At 42.0% G+C, this 17,726-nt stretch overlaps 1 protein-coding gene across 3 annotated transcripts in view; it reads right to left on the reverse strand.

Moving 5' to 3' along the window:
* The window catches only part of EPB41L5 (erythrocyte membrane protein band 4.1 like 5), a 60,407-nt gene that overhangs the window by 11,474 nt on the left and 31,207 nt on the right, over positions 1-17,726 (reverse strand). For all 3 annotated transcript variants that reach the window (XM_075430588.1, XM_075430586.1, XM_075430587.1), the window contains exons 15-18: positions 16,187-16,229; positions 14,964-15,079; positions 4,310-4,476; positions 3,685-3,779 (exon numbers count right to left, since the gene is read on the reverse strand). In XM_075430588.1, the coding sequence (XP_075286703.1) occupies positions 3,685-3,779; positions 4,310-4,476; positions 14,964-15,079; positions 16,187-16,229 (421 nt within the window). The remainder of the gene's footprint in view (positions 1-3,684; positions 3,780-4,309; positions 4,477-14,963; positions 15,080-16,186; positions 16,230-17,726) is intronic.

A 17,726-nucleotide genomic window follows, 5' to 3' on the forward strand; every position in this document is an offset into this window, starting at 1 on the left:
TCCTCCATCTGAACGACCAATTCAATTTCGTCACTCTAGACTACTAGCGATTAGACTCCCAACGTCTGGAAAGTTTAGTACTATTAAGAAATATTTTAATGTAACCAAGTTCTATACCACCAAGGAAATAGTTCCATCAGTATTAAAGACACACTTTTCTCAATCCTTTCTATTTTGTGCTTGAAAAAAACCATTGGTGTTTTACTGGATTTTTTAATGGAAAGAGCTGAAAGCATTGGCACCTGATAACGCCTCAGGATGTCTAATTTACAAGACATTTCAGTTGTTCACATAAAACAGTAAAGCTGCTGGGTTTTGTCAATATTCTAGCTCTTTACCAATCTTTATTGCTTAAAAGTACTAGACAACACTTGTACTCTATTCTTCAATCAAAACAGCAGCGCTGTGAAAAGGGAAGGAAAGATTAAATGCAACAGAGGGACGTGCAATCCCAACCCTTTGTGCTTTTGGGCAGTGTGCCTGGTGCCACTGAAAAACACTTTGTGCAGGAGATGGAGTCCGATACAGGCACATTTTGGAGCGACTTCCATGTATCTACAGATCACAACAAATCCAGAAAAAGAAAACCCACACATCCTTGCATTTCTGACTCTAGAGCAGACTTCAAACACGGGCAAACAGGGTGAACTTCTCATTGTTCACTTCACTTTAGCAGCCGATGAAAGCGGAGCGGCAGTGTATTTAAGAGCTATTTGCTCTCTTTTGTCCGACCTGGTCACTGCGCCAGTGAAAGCTGGGAAAGGACGAAGTCGCATTCTTCCATCCCAGCAGATTCTGGCAGGGAGCGGCAGTGAAGAATGAAGCTATTCATTCCCCCCTTCCCAGTTCTCGTTCTAGAAGATTTCTCTTTTTCTTTGAAAGAGCCCTGATAGCTAGATAAATATTTACCTATCAAATAAATCAACCAAGATTGATCAATTGCAAGTATAGAATGCCATAAAGATGACTGTCAGGCCATCTCTGACCACTAATGGAAGATAGTTAAAGATTTTTAATTAACAAAGCTGAAGTGAGCAGTTCATTGGCATTTGACAGCGTCACGAAGTTCAGGACGCAGCTCTGCCTTCGTAAGTGGAAAGCTAATGCTCTGCCCTGGTGCATTTTACTCAACCTTTTACGTGCTGTAGCTGTTTCGACATAGGCAGCTATTTTATGCATTGGCAAAACTTAAGGGAGATGACACGTGCTGAAATTGTAATCACCCACTTTCGGAAAGAACGCTGTAACACCGCGTTCATCTGAAGTAACCGCAAGCTCCAGGATCTAAGCTCACCGCCAGGTCTGAGTGGATATATTGCAGTCCCATCCAGTTCAGTCAGAAGAAAACGCCACAAACACCTCTTTTACAAACACGTGAAGAACAGCAGTGCAGGAGGAGAGTCAACAGGCACGTTTTGTAACAAACACGGTAAGTGGAAGTTTGTACTTTCTCTAAAGCAGCCTTCAAAAGCAGGAAACCAAGTGTTTTTAAAAGTTATTCTTAGGTCACTCTTTTCAGGGCTCATTTCCAAACCATTAACCTTCATCTCTACTCACAACTGGGTGTGCTCATTTGGTGCTACTGTAACGTAGATGTCTGCAATCTGAAGCATACAGAATTTCAAATATACAGAGACAGTCTCCAATGTTTGTCCACCTTGTTAAACAACCACTCTCAAGTGACCTCTTGGTAAGCTACATCACGGGTTGAAACACTTTATTCAATCTTTTCTACCTGAGGAAAACCACTGATGATCTATTCTTACATTTTCATAACAAAATCTGCACTTCCTTCTTGAAAGCTGAAGTCTCTTTTACCGAAATAAAGAATCATACTGGCCTACTGTTGATCCATATATCAACTTCTTTCTCCGTTACGCAAACGCTCTTGCTCTCTAATCAGGTTACTATCACCCCAGTATCTGCAACCTCTGATATCCAAAGTTACTTGGCACCTCACATGACAGCAGCTGGATAACGGTGACTGCACTGTATTGGCAGCTGGTTGTTAGATTAGCTCATTACAGGAATCTTACCTTGCTTACCATGTATCAGCCACAATTTAAAAGCCACTAAGACACTTTTGCTCTGTTCTCTCCGTTAAACCAATTAAACGTTTTTCCTTCTCTGAACTGAAACGGAGCTCAGCAGGCAAAAATATTCTGAAATAAACTGCATTTATTTGCTTGAGTTTATGCAGAGGCAGCATTTTGGCATAACAGGACCTATAGGCTACTCACTAATCTTCTTAGAGACTTGGTAATCTCCGTCATGCACTCACCAAGGCATCCTGACAACAGTCCTTAAAGGGGACAGGAGCCAAACAGCCCACAGCACCAAGTACACCAACGCAGCAGCCTTCTCGCACGCGGAGTGGGGGGGAAACGCTCAGGAATGGGCTCAGCCCAAACACGTACTGCTGAGCACCTCTCTTGGCACCTGGCTCATTTTACTATTGAGGGAGCAGGAAAAATCATAGCTGCTCCGCTGAAAGTTAGATAAATCCTCAGGCCTCCTTGCAAGGGAGTGTAGTACAATCAGAGATAACGCTGCCAGGTGTTTTACTCTCTCTGCTTTTTCAAAAATGCAATAAAGCACCTAAAGCTTTAACACTGGGGGAAGCAGAGGAAGGGAAATCCAAATTCCAAATTTCTTAAAACTCATTAAAAAAAAAGAATATCATCCTGCATGGGTGCAGCTGTCTGATAACTCGTGAATCTATGAAAGTTCACTGCTGTTGTAAGGGAGGATCCCGTCCTCTCCATCCTTTCCAGCAACACTACTTATTTTCACTGGAGCAACTCTGGCATTTCTTTGATGCTTTCCATGAAGCTATTTAACTCACTCTTTAACAACTTCAAAACCAAAATAAAGCAAAACCCAAAAAAACCTAACACATTAACAAAAAGTTAAAAACAAAAAAGGCCAAAAAAATTTTTTGTTCGCTACTTTGTAGGCTATATTGGCTCACCAAAACACGCAACGATTCCTGGAAGTGACAGAGGAGAGAAGGAAGCCGGGGAAGGAAGAGCAAAGAGGAGCAAGGGATAAGAGAGCCCTTGCCCCGCTCAGGGCACTGAAGCTCATATTTTGGCTCAGCCGCCCGTGGAAACACGGCCTGACTGGCTCAAAAGGGTTTAGGAGAGCACTAAAGCCAAGCACATCACTCCGCTCTACATAAACACACACAGCACAAGCACCTACTTCAGAAAGCAGGTAAAACAGGGCTACTTAACAGGAGGGACGGATGACCAGCCAGCTCGACTCAAACCAAAACATCAAAACAACGTTCTGGAAGGGTTACCAAAGGCAACTGAAAAACACCAGGAAAGCAGCTCACCCCCTCAAAAAGGAGGGTGAACTACACGACACCGTACAGCTAGCAAGCTACAGATACAGATGAGGAACATTTCAAGCGTTTATGCCTTTTGCTCCCATCGATTTTTAGAAAAATTTCACCAGGCTGCAGCCTGCACGTGCACCTCTGCCCCCCGTCTTTATCTCGCTGCCCTGACACACACAGATCTGTATGTAAGAAAGCATTTGTATTTCCTTTACTATCCCCCAATATTACTCACTCATATTCTTAAAAATCTTGCAAACAGCTCAAGGTAAGTGGCAGACTTATCAGAATGATCTGCACAGACCTCGACAACTCCGCCCGGAGGAAGGAAGCCCAAGTACCTGTACGTTTATCTTTACTTTGGGACGCTCACTTGGCACGGGGCTGCTGCACTCTGCCTCCAGCTGCTTCAGTTTTAGGAATGCGTCTTCAAACGCTGAAAAAGACAGAAAAGATATCATCTTCCTCATGTCACTATGGAGCGGACTTCTAAATTACATTATTCCTGAACATGAATTACACGGTTTTAAAGTTGTGGAAGAAAGCACAGGGACGGGGCAAGCTACTTGTTCAACCTTCAATGCAACTTTCAAGGCTACAGACTGTATGTAACGAACCACAGCACTCATTTACGTGGCCATCTTCACAGTGAACAAGCAAGCGGCAAGAGTTAATTGCTCAGACGGTTGCACTTCACTGTATATGTGGCTAAAGTCTGATCCAACGAAGAACTGTGACTTTTCCCTTGCACCTCTGTACTTGGAAATAAGCTGCTTCCACCTGAAACGGGGAGAGCTGACCGACTTTGTTGTCCCAGGGGTGGGTAGAATTGTCGTTCTGTATATAATCTAAGGGAGCTTTCTAAAACATGCCTGGATTTTTGTAAGAAAACAACCTCATAGCCTCATCAGTTAACTTTGACACCACACATCATGATAACAGGGAAAAATCTGTAAGGTTGCTTACGATCAGAGTCTGCTTTTTCAGCAGCAGTTTCCTTTGTGCCAGGATGAGGGCAGCTAACAGCCTCTTCCGAATCTCCTGTTGCCAAGCCAACAACTGGATGGCCTACGGCGTCATCAACACAAGTTTCTGGCAACTCCGTGCTGTCTAGCAAATCAACAAGAGGTACGCTGCAAAGGCAGAGAGATGGGCAGAGAGACGCAGAGTCACGTTACCACTCTTCCTGTAACAAAAACAAGCTTTAACACACGCAACCTCTTTTTTCAAGCTGTCTTCTGGCAACCAGACACATTCTGTAAAAACTGTTTCAGGTAAGTAACAGACATTGACTTTCAGAGAGTTTGAAGAAAAAAAAAAAAAAAAAAAGGGACACACACACAATTCATGTCTGTAGAAGTGACTTCATACCAGAACAGGTCCACAATACCTGCTGCTTCTTCATATAGCAGTGGGACAAGCGAAGAGAGGAGGAGGGAAGTTTTCATCCATTAAATACACTTTTTGGAACAAACATCTGAAGTTAGTTTCTAACAAACTGTAGGCACACTTCAAGATTTTTACACGACAAAAAGAAAAGTTTGGGGGAGGGAAGTTGATACTGTTCACAAAAAGCTATCTGTACAGCAGTTCACCCAACGCTTGTCAGCAGAACAGTTTTATCAACATGGGCAGAGAGGTGAATGACACCTTAGCAGTCACAATATTTAAAGTGCACCACAGCATGCTTCCTAATGGGAACATCTCCTTTTTATTTTGTCCTACCATCTGTATTTACAATGAAAACAGAAAAATAATCACAAAAACAAAAGTTATATTATGATGCTTCTGTTGTGCAAACAATCAGGAATCTCATCCATCTCTCCAAAGCCCAGGAACAGCTCAAGCTATCCTAACAGGAAACTGGAACGAACACGGCAGCAGCAGCGGCTGCAGAACGCCACGGCTCAAGAGAGAACCTGCACGCACCACCGCAGTGTGACTGTCGCCCATTTCAATCAAGTCACACTTACCCACAGTTTGTTCTCAATACTGATTTCAGAAGAACAATCCATCACTTTTGGCAGTCCTGTCCCAAACACAGGAACAAAGCTACCAAGCGAGCATGCACCCCAACAGAACTCACCCTTCTGCACGGACAGACACCCCAGACCAGCTCCTCCCTCCAGCCCCTGCGATTCGAAAGCAGTCCCGTGTTGTCACCAGGGGCTCCAGGAAAACACTGCTCCCTCCCACTCAAGCACCCAAAATAATCGTTCCAATGGTCAGTACATACCTCTGAAACAGATTACAGGGTATCGCCGTTTTAGTGCCTGTAATGTACAAACCGTCTTAAGACAAAGTAACTGTAATGAAGCAAAACGAGCTCACTTGCCTGATTCTCTTCAGCACTGGAAGAAGAAAGTACTAGCAAAGCAAATAACAGGAAAGTTTTCAATCTCCTGTACAGCCTCTGTGTGCACCACTAATGGGAAATGGCAAGCAGCAGATAGTCTTGCAAAGGGGGAATGCTGGACACAGAGAATTCCAGCTATTGGAAGTAACAGGCACGAACAGACGTTCTTCCCATTAAAGCAACAAAGACAGCGAGACTGAATCCCGTACCTTGCTATCAGAGGACGCCTATGCATGAGAGTGAAAATGTTTCATAATCTTCAGATGAAGCCAACAACTTTCTTCCTATTTTCTGAGAGTTTTCTGTAAATACCCTTCCAAATGTTTAATACGACAACCAGTGTAGGAAGTTCAGATTTTGCCTGCAGCACAGAGAGGTGCTGGTGCCATGACACGTTGAAGGAACAAGGTCTAAGTTCCTGTGAAGACCACATCAGAAAGGTGACGCAGAGGACCAGTAACACTTCTTTACGCTGTAATCTTCCAATGCTTTTCTTAGCATTGCAGCACAGTGGAGAGAAAATGAGTGAAAAATGAAATTTATCTTCACAATAAAATTGCTAGAATAATTACATTAGCCTACTTCCCCCCCCCGTGACAACTGCAGCAACGTTTACTAGACAGACCAGAGTCTCGATTCAAAAACCTGCCCGGTAGAGACAAGGGCCGACTTGAAATCTGGTGGCATATTCAAATGGCACACTCCATGTCTAGCGTTACTCCACCAGCAGCATACTAAGGTGATGAAAGCTTGTAGAAAACCTTCTTGCCATCTGTGCCATGAGATGGAGGGCTGGTTGACGTAGCAAGGACAACCGGGGCACATCCTTGCAGCTTCACCCCTGCACCACAGTGGGGTCTCAGGGAAACTAAATGAATTTTAGGCAGGCTCAAGAGAAGCCTCCTACGCCAACATTCAAGTAGGAATTGACCCCATTTTGTCTTCAGACCCACTGAAACATCTACTTCGCCACCCTCAGACAGGCAGTCTCAAGAGGAAAGCCATACTAGGGAGACGCTCAGCCACTGGAATTTGCAGGCACAAAAGATGAGGTCCCCAAAAAGCATTAAATTGTTTTAGGCCACCCAGATTCTTCACCCTCTTCAGAGCATCAGTGGGAAGTCTACCACGCAGGCTTTGTGAACGGCCAGACTACGGAAGTAAAAAGCATGACATACTATTTTCATCACTGCACAGAATTTCTGACTTCGCTTTCAAAACGCCAATGAACCGCCACGCCAATCATAAGAGAAATAGCAGAAAGCTTCCCAGGAAAAGTAGGACTTCTACAACAGTCAGTGCGCAGTACTCACGAATGAAATGGGCATTAGCTTTCCACGTTCCCGCATTCACCCCCACAAAAAGGGATATTTGAACCTTGCATAGTAGTAAGTGCCAGCCTTTATGTCTTCAGAATCAACTTCCATTAGCATATTTTAAGAAATATTCTAAGGCAAAAGCTGATAAATGATACCAGGAGTTCAACCCAAACAAGTAATTATGAAGACAGGAATAATCAAAGGGTTTTAGCTCAGCATGGAAAGGTTTGTCAACCCACTAGTAAATCACAAAGAAGTCATTACATGACCAGGGAACTCCCACAGCTAAGGCAGTCAGCTGCTGCACTATTTCCTCTTTTTGCCTGACAAATGTATTGAAATCGGTATGTATCATACAGCATACAGTGCATAATGCGATTGAGAAAGCTGTCAGGTTACAAAGGGTATGATTTTTTTAAATTTCCTAGTTGAAAAGCAGAACAAGACTTCATTCTAGCTTGTGAAATACAATCTGCAAAGCACAGTAACTATCCAGGATCGCTGCAAAAGAGAGGATTCTTTTGCAAGTAATCTAATTTGAAACACCATGGAGCACCACGCACACCCACCTATTTTTCCAAACTGTTAGTGACACCAAGTAGTTTCTTACACTGACTCTGCAAGGCAGTACAATAGTATGAAACTATTTGTTCATTTTCTTCATTTTGGGGCATTCAGTGTTGTACCTGACGGTAAGAAGAGTCCTTAATTTAAGCCTGTCTCCTTTTCAGATTTTTTTTTTCCTAAACAAAAAATGCAAAATATTCAGAAAAAGAGAACTTCCTTTGCCTTTCAAAGTGAGGAAAAAAAATGAAAAATCCTGGGGATGCATGATCCTACAAGATGGAGACTGTTCACGCGTGTTCAGTTTCTAATCAAGCAGACCGAGTCCCGCATTCCAAGACTTCTGCCGTCTCCCATTTGTCTGAAGATAATTCCCCATTCTGACAAAGCGTAAGATACGCAAGTCAACAACTCCAGGGAAGGAAACACCCTTAGCAAAAGGTGCTGGCTGCAACACCTTTCTGGATTTTAAGCAAAGACCTGTCACCACCACACCATTTAGAGAGACACCCGTGTGTTTCTGAGTGCTATTCCCAGAGCACGTGGCCTGTCCCTGTAAAATGCAGCCGGGTGTTGTTGGTACAAGTGTTAGCGGTGCAACTTCTCCGTCTGCTATTGAGTGCTGTCACTTACCCCAGTGGAAACCAGGATAATAATTCTCCCTAAGTCAATGAAGTCACATTAAAATAAGCCCAGCACAGACGAAAATCGATCTTTGTGATGCACGCAAGACTCAAAGCCACGTGGCAAAAGCACGCAACATACACCACACTGAACCAAATCAGTTCTAAAGGTAGACGGATTTCAGGCAACCGGGGTTGCTTCCCCTGTCCTGTATCTGGACTAGGTTCTGCTGTCATGCAAAAAATCTATACGAAAACTTTAGCCACAGCTTTAATTACCAAACTTGCATTTAATCCCAGGGCAGCCCGTGAGACCCAGCCCTCTGCTCAGCGCTGGCGAGACGCCCCTGGCATGCTGTGCCTGGCTCTGGGCTCCCGGGTCTAGGAGAGACAGGGACAGACTGGCGGGAGCGCAGCAAAGGGCCGCGAAAAAGACAGAGCCTGGAGCACCTGGCATAGGAGGAGGGTCTGAGATTGGGGACTGTTCAGCCTGGAGAAGAAAAAGCTCAGGAGGATCTTATCAATCTGTGTAAAAACCTGACGGGGGGGGACTAAAGACAACAGCCAGGCTCTTCTCAACGTGAGCCCAGAGACAGGACAAGAGACAATCAACGGGCACAAACTGAAACACAGGAGATTCCACTTAAACACAAGAAAAAAGGCGGCTTTTTTGCTGTGAGGTTGGTCAAACACCAGAACAGGTCTCTCGGAAAGGGTGTGAAGTCTCCGTCCTTGGAGATACTCAAAACCTGGCTGGCATGATCCTGAGCAACCTGCTCTACGCAACACTGCTTTTAGCACCCGGGTGGACAACATGATCTCCACAGGCATCTTCAACCCCAACTGTTCTTTAACCCTGTGACAGCCACACAAAACTCCTCTGATACCTGAGGAGTCAGCCACTACTTGCAGTGGCCTGGCCACTACACAAGCACATCTGAATTTAAAACTCTGCAATAAAAAATTACTTATTGCAATAATATTCTTGTATTTTAAATACAGAACTATCCCAATTTCCTCCGCTCAAATTAGTGGTGGCTTCTCCCTGATTTACACGGAAATTATATGATATTTTAAAGTTAAAACACCTGTTTTCATTTGCATATTCTTATGCAACTTTATAAATAATACACGAATAGGCTTGCTTTGCTTCATAAGTTTACAACATCCACGTTGCAAAATCTAAAACTAAAAATAGCACAACAGATTGCTCTAACCACCTCTGTAGATCCCACAGATCGTTAATATGTAGCTTTCATAGCCCTTTTTTTTATTTTTTTGAAGCAGAGTTGTAAAATAGAGACTCTCATTTCACTAGCAATCTCTTTCCTCCTGTCAGATGCAAGAGTGAGGCGGCCAAAATACCTCAGGCAATATTAAGTTTTGTCCTGGCTGAGACTTACTTTCTTTGTTCTTCGGGACTGGATATCCGAAAACAACTTTTTTGTATTTCTGGGCTCTGTGGCAATTTGAAACTTATTCAAAGAATTTGAAAATCATTCAAACACCTTCTTTATCCTAAAACCCAAATACAAATGAATTTTAAAAGCGTTCTACGACAACTTTTCATATTTTTTTTTTTTTAATAGGAAAAGAATACTGCACGTTAAAAGCAGCTGACTTCAGAAAATGCATGAAAACACAGTGTGTTCAAGGGTAAAGGTAGCTCTTCACTTTGTTAAAGGCCCCCAAGAACACCAACGAGCCATGAAGCTGGAGTCTTCACCTCTGACTTAAGAATTTACCTTGTGAATCATATGGGTAGGACTAGTGTTTGTCAGGAAATATTTCTGTTTCATTTCAACTGGAGCACAGCAGCAAAAAAGAAAGAAAATTTTCTAGGAAAAAAAAAAACCCACCTCTTTACCTTTTCAGGAGTTCTGATCATTTTATTCTTAAAAAATTAAGATAATTCTATTCCATTTCCAAACAATATTTTTCAGCAGAGGACTTGTTTAAAAAAAAACATTAGTTTTCAGATCAACCATCCATCTTAGATATTGTTAAATAATCACGTTTCAAAAGAAGGGGCAGTGACATCCTCTACCTCTCTAAGATTTTTGAAATCACATTATAACCCACTAGTTGCATGCGTAGTACTATTACAAATGTGACTTCCTGCATGGCTCCCAAGGGTAAACCCAGCTAAAAAAAATAAATCTTTCAATCATTAAGAAAAAACCTTAACACAGTTAAAAACATATATACACACACTCTTTTTAATGTAAGAGCGACGGGTGGCTTCTAGTCTATGTGTTGTTTTTTCTTTAAAGACTAAATACCGACAGCATGATACGCAGAGCCTTCACAATACAAGCTGTTTTTCCCCTCTATAGTCAGCTTTGGGTCCGTTGTCCTTATCTCAGAGACAGCTCAGAACGTGATTTTCCAGCTGCTGACAGAAAGCAGTCTCAAGCTGCAGAGAGGCCCACGTCTCAGAGACTGGTCATGGTGGTTTGGACAGCATAGGCACCCGCACCGCCATGGATTCCCGCGTTCTTCACATTGCGCTCATGGACAAAAGCGGTGTACTGTCCGGCCGCAGCGCGGGTCCTCGGCGGGGCCCACGCGTCCCACTGGCTTCCACCACGGTGACAGCGGTCAGCAGCGTCAGGGGGCCTGGATCATTGGGGAGCGGGAGGGGGCACAATTAGTAAACAGGTATGGACGTGAAAGAGGGCGGAACAGCAAAGCTAAAGACAAGAAGACTGATGAGAAAAGGGCATTGCTGGAAGGTAAATACTGAAGGAAAGAGGCATGCAAGTATACGTGGTGTACATGACGACACTGTCAAATAAACCCCTTTTCTGCTCAATATCCTACACATTTTTGCAGGAGTCTGAAATGACAAGCTAAGCTATCCCATGTACACATTGTCTACATTTACCAAATGCAAAGCACTTCAAGTTTCAAAGCACTTCACAAAAGCGAGCAAGAACCATGCTCGTTTTACAGATGGGAGAAAATAATGTGATGGAGGAACAGACCTCCCAAGCATACAGCACATTTTATTTGCAGGTAGCTGAAAAGGTTTAAGTGGCAGCTTTAAATGTACACCTGAAACAAGCATCTATAGCCAACTCCAGTCTCCAAAGTCACTGGAAAATGTAGGTTCTAACGTAAGTTTAAAAAAAAAAGAAGAAAATAGAAACTCGGAGAAGTAAGCATTACCATGCAAGAACAAACAGTAGAGCACCCATAAATTATTCACAACTTAGTTGACTAAGGGACTAAACACCACTGAAGCAGCTGACTGTAGCTATACTTGATTAACATAAAAAACTTAGTTGGAAAAAGAACCATTTTTAAAAAGGTCACAATACAAATTAAGACCCTGCTTTCTAATTTGGCATACGAAGGCACAATAGTTCATAAATTTAAAATTTTGAATTCTTAAAATCAAAACCACAGAAATGCTGTGCACAGTTATGGCTAGCCCAGCCACAGTTGGAACAAAGTTCTCCAAACGCTAGCGAGAGGACCAGGGGAGAACACTCCTCATTTTAAACAGTGTTTTGAAAAATACTTTTATGCAGGGGCTCTTCGCTAGACAACTGTAAGGCTTTAAGCACAAGCATCTCCAAAGCAGCAGGGATACACAAGTTACTGAAACAGCTGAATTCTAAAAGACTTTAAAAAATCGACAATGATCTATTAACTGCTGTCTGTGTTGTACCAGGATCCTTCACTGATATGTTTTAGCAGAGGCTGATGCAAGGTACAGTCAGGTATCAGAAAAGTGCTTGAAAAAAAGCACTCTCTCATAAACTACTCGAGCAAGAAAATTCCTAAAACAAACATATTCCTTCAGTTTAATGTAAAATTCTCCATTTAATGACGCAAATCTAAACAAAGTAGAAACATTGCTGCTGTTCATCTAGAGGGGTCCTGGACAGCCCCCAGCTCAAATTCCAGCTTCTCATGTTCCAGAAAGCCTGGTTTAACACTCCCAGCCCTGCCAGAACAGCCAAGCAGCCAGAGCACGAGTCGGAAGATCACACGTGTTAAGGCAGGGAAGCAGAAAAGCATGCAGGATTCACAACAGTGGTAAATGATTAATGCTTAGGGATAGTCCTCCTTTAGAAAAGAGAGAGGATTTATATAAAGGTCACCCATGGGTAAACTCAGAGTTTTGGGTTTTGTGAAACATTCTTAGGAAGTGACCCGTAAATACTGAAGGTTCCAGTCCTCAACAGTTCGTTACATTATCTTCCCGTTTCTCCAATTTAAGCAGTTAAGTGAAAGCTACATCCACTAGCAAGCAAACAAACAAACAAAAAAAAACCAAAAAAAAAAATCCCCAAAAACCCCTACTTACTCCACAATAAGGAAAAAAAATATTAAACCTTTGTCTCCTGTCCTATCTCAGCACAGAAAACAGCTTCTTGAGAAAAGACTAAAGTTAGAAAGACACTGATTGTGTTTTAGGCTTCCCAGCCTTGCAGCTGGTATTCCAGACCATTTTCAGATCATGCAGACCAGCACAGTTTTCCTGTACTGACAATTTTACAGGAATGGAGCAAACAAACAAAAAAAAAAAATAAAAGCACTAAAACCCTTCCTATCCGGCAAAGTACTTTCTACAATCTGGCACAGCTGCTGTTGGCAGCTGCAGCATTAACATTTTAAATTAAAGGAAACATTGACATTAGAAAGGGATCTAAGCTGCAAGGTAGCCAATGCAGGCATCTGCCAAGCAGAGTAGAGAAACTCATGAGGTCAGGACCTTACTTCTAAACCCCTATCCATCTACAAAATCCCCAGTCCAAAAGATTTTGGTGTTCTCAGCAATCCTTGGCAAACTCTCTCTAAAAGAAGACTATTTTTCTGACAGAAAGCAAAGATAATTCATGCAGAAACAGGCCAATTAAAGACAGTAGCAGCTGAAAAGAGATCTTGTTAGCAACACTGAGACACCAAGACTTGAAGGTGTAACAGCCAAGTCACAGCCCCCATACGTTCTGGCAATTATATTAACCTAACCCCACTTCCCATCTAGGAACCCAGAATGTAGCTCAATTGCTGACTCAGCTCCGAACTGTTGTCTTCTTCCTACAGCTGATTTGCCCTTTGTTACAGGCAGTACTGTTTCCAGTAAACACATTAAAACCTCTTTGCCAGAAGACAACTGTATTCAGTAATAACGATATGACTCTAAGAAATATAACACATACTCAGTACCAGCATTACACTCTCGATTAAAATGCACCAATTGCCAAGAAGCTGGCTCTCTTCATGGCATACTGTTTTGGGCTACTTGCAGGTGTATTTTATATTCACTCCCACTCTTCTATAGAAAGGCTACATACTGTGGCAGCCGGAGTGTAAACTCAGATTCCTTGACAATGTTAAGACAGACAGGCTCAAGTTCTTAATCCTAAAACAGGCCTACCAAGACCAAAACTGAAACAAATTGGCTACAGAGTCCTCTCTGCTTCTGAACAAAAGCAGCGGGATTTTAATAAGCAACAGAAACCTTGCAAATACTAGCACGAACGCTAGCACCAATCAGGTATCGAAGAAGAGCTGTTTGGAGCAAGAGTCAAACATTTCCACCAAAGGAAATACCGGTTTCTAGCACACATCTTGCAATTAAACCAAAAGAATAAAAATAAAACCATATTAAACAATGCGGAAGAATAAAGAAACCACCACCTTTCACCCACCACCATGGAAGGAATCGAGCGATCAACACGATGTCACCATAGACAAGCACAGATTTCAGATACTAGACAAATCAAGGGCAAAAGAAAGAAAAACAGCATTGATCGTATGTTCTGATTGAAACTTCAATAAAATGCAACACATAACGCAGAATTACCATCCCCCTTATAATCCAAAATCCATAACAATAAAAGTCTTTAGAAACAGGTATCATTTACTTTTAAGAGATAATGAAGCAAAGCAGGTTCATAAGCCCAGCAACAGGAGAAGCATCATTTCTCTTGAGGGCTGAAATTGCTTAGGATAAGAGCTTGTGTGTCACTCCATTCCATCACTGCTGCTCCCGGAGAGTCTTGCAGAAACCAGAATTACCTTTCCAGGATAAACCATGCTGCCTCTCAATGCACAAGAAGCTCAAAAAATTACGACAACGTGTGCACAAGTACTGTGTTGTTGCATGTCAGTTTTGATTTTGAAATAGCTTTGCAATATGGAATTACTTTAAGGAAAGATAAATGATATGTACATTTATCTTCAAACAAATCATCCTCAGAGATGCATCCAATCCATAAAACAAATACTCTGATTACATGAAATCAAAGCTCTTATCTTCAGCTTGTGCCATTTTACTCAAGCTCCCATTCTACCCAAGATAATGGAAAAAAAAAAATCAGCTTGCCCATTTCAAAAGGCTCAAAAGACGATTCACAAGGATACTGGCTTACAGGGTTCTGCATTTTGCTAGGGATCAAGGTAAAGTACTTGGGCCCCATGATACCAAGCAAAGGGTTACAAGGCGTACCGCGGAAAAGCAGAAGGACCCAGCTCTCTCCAAGACTTCAAAAAGCTGTTCCCAATTTAATTGTTTCTTCAGCCCCTGAAGAAATTTTCTTTTGGTTGGCAGTGACTAAGCCTGTTGTCCTCATCCCCCCCACGACATTCCCAGCAACAACTCAGCTGGATCATCACTAACTTGACTGTTAACTTACATTAAAGATACAAGGATTGCAGCTCTTTTAAGTGCAGATAAAGAAACAGTCACTTGAATCATGCATAAGCAAGCAAAATTCATTTCCCAGCAAAGCAGAACATACCACTTCTTGTCTTGCTGGCTGGCTCCTGGGCTCCTTGGGAGGTTTTCTATTTCCACTAAGACTGGGGCAGAAGGAACCGCTGTTAGGACAGGCAGGTTTGGCTTTGCATTCCAGCTCTTCGGAAACAGAATATAAACATGTTAAGTTACTACACACACATTAATGAAGCGATGACACATTACACATAGCAAAACATACCACCCCTTCTCCTTATGCACACAGCTTAAGCAAGGCTGTCATCTTCCATTACTTGCACAGCACTGGATACCTATGTCCAGTCTTTTCCAGTACTGTACGAAGTACTGGGATCATAATCCAAGGCTGGTCAAAGATTTCAGTAAAGAGCTGCTGTGTTCTTTTTCAATTCATGCAGTAATGCTTTCCTTCTGTAGGTGACTTTGCAATAACGATTGGCACCTTTGGGTAGCAGGCCTTTGGACTGTCATTTGAAACATAACTGTTCTGAAAAAAAACCAACTCCTACTGCATAGAAGGCAAAAGTCTGGGCAGAGCAGCAACCTATCTACCAGTAGAGATTGAGTATTTTAACGTTAAAACAAACCACAATCCCGTTTCCACCAATAAGTGACTGTTTCTGTTGCACTCTGCATCTGAAATGCTCCAGAAAGCGAGACAGGGTCTTTCCAAACTCCAAGTCCTGTGTTCTGATACTCAGAAGGAGAGTCACTCTACAGTAACGCTCCTTTTCAGCGAAATAAGGTATTCTGTGTACAAGTACTGAGGGGACAGGTGTCTCTGATTCCATTCTCAAATTCAGAAAACACTCAATGTTTGCTAACAATGTATTCTTTGATTTGCAGGTGCATTCCCCTCTTTCAGAGAAAAAAATACTGTAACCAGGAGTCAACACAGGTGCTGATGAACTGTGCGTCCCTTTTTTTTTATGTTACTTAGCATATAGAATTAATGTCCTTTGGGTAATAACAACTCTCACACACAGGTACTTTGTGTACCTATGAAAATCTGTATCTATAAATAGCATAGTTTCTATAGTACTGGGGCATGAGGTACCTTCCTTAGTCCAGCTAAATTAACCAATTATCTTGATTGTAAATTAGTAGTTATTTCCTGGCACGCAATCTAGTAGTTAGTCACTTGTAACCTTCAATAGGTGAATCACTGGATTTTAAGAACAAGTAACGCAATCCTCAGATCTGTTGAAAGACATGAAAATTGCATTTAAAAAGAATGAGAGTCCTTACTTGTGATCCGTTAGTCTGGCTGATAACAGCATTGTTTGCAGTACTGAAAGACAAAAAGAATTTAAATCAGAACCAGATCAATAAACTGTTTCTGCAGGCTGGCAGAACCACAAGGATTTTCAGAAAGAAACACAAAGTCTACCAAAGATTTTTCCAAAGTACTCAACTGTTCTCAGTTAAGAAAGAAAACTTTAAAACTTATGGTTTAGGTCAGCTGTCTCATTCTAGGTAACTAAGGGTATGACATTATTTTTTATTTGTTCAAGCTGTAGTTTATTTGTAATTCATCTGATTTTTCTTCTTCCTTTCCTACATCAGTTTAGTTTAGAAAGTCCTTCTGATTCAGCAGTAAGGCGGGGAACTTTTAAAGCAAAAATGATACAGTTTTAGCTAAACAACCAGCAAATTTGACATTGTCAAAACCTCACCTACACGCTGTAGATACTATGCCTGTTCCATAGCTAGGACTCTCCTGATTTGCAATCAGAAAAATTCATGAGTTTCTTACACATGCAATCCCTAATGGACTGCATTACTGCTTCAGAGTCTTAAAGGCAGCCATTCAAAATTACGTACACAGCAGCTCAGCACAGCTTTAATAATAATTGTATATTAAATATTTAATATATTTAATAAATCAAGTAAAAGCCATATCCCTGTTTCTGAGGATTTCTGAATCTGCGAGAGACATTTCACATTATCACGTTCTTGAGACTTAAAAGCACTAACACACACTAAAAGCACAATAATTATGCATTACAAATCTCATGCACAACAAAATTTTTTTCAGACTTCTAATCTTAAAAAAAAAAAATGGTTCCAGTCTCCTATGACCCATTAATCTTTTTACTTATGGTCTGGACAATAGCTATCCAACCTGGCAAGCTGACAATTCAAATAGATTTTTGAACCTATTTCAGCAATTCTTTAGAATTATTTTATTTAGACACCACAGTGTCAAGACCAAATAAGTTGTTCTTTGCCGGTTTCTCAACCGAGAGAATATGGAGGTTACCACAGAACAGTGCACCTTTAACAGAAATATTACGGAATGCCTTCTGGGTAGCACATTCCCCTGTGCTGAGTGAACACAAAAGAATGGAACAACATACATCTTTCATGATGCATTTCAATTAGCAACACTGGAGCGTAGAGTTTCAGAAATGGCATAGATTGCTCTGGAGACTAACATCACAGAGCCACACCTAGGCGCAGATCAGCAGACCGCCATCTTATCAGAGGGAGAAACTGCATGTGAAGTTTCTCTTCCCACTCTCAGAACGACCTAAGCAGCACGAAACTCAGAGAAGGGCATGACAACACAGCGTGAAGAGAGTAGTAATTAATCAGAGCCACATTTTGCATGCAGAGGACCTTCAAGAACTTTAATGACACGCAGTTTCGCAGAGTGCTTTCCCATTTTATAAAAAGAAAAGGCAACACAGCAGGTCAGAGAGACCTCCACCACCCTAACTGCAGCCTTGTCCCCACACTTCCTCGACTTCTCCCCTTCTCATTCAAGAATCAGCCCTGCTGCTAC

Source organism: Opisthocomus hoazin, chromosome 9 (assembly GCF_030867145.1).
Source record: "Opisthocomus hoazin isolate bOpiHoa1 chromosome 9, bOpiHoa1.hap1, whole genome shotgun sequence".
Lineage (NCBI taxonomy): Eukaryota > Metazoa > Chordata > Aves > Opisthocomiformes > Opisthocomidae > Opisthocomus > Opisthocomus hoazin.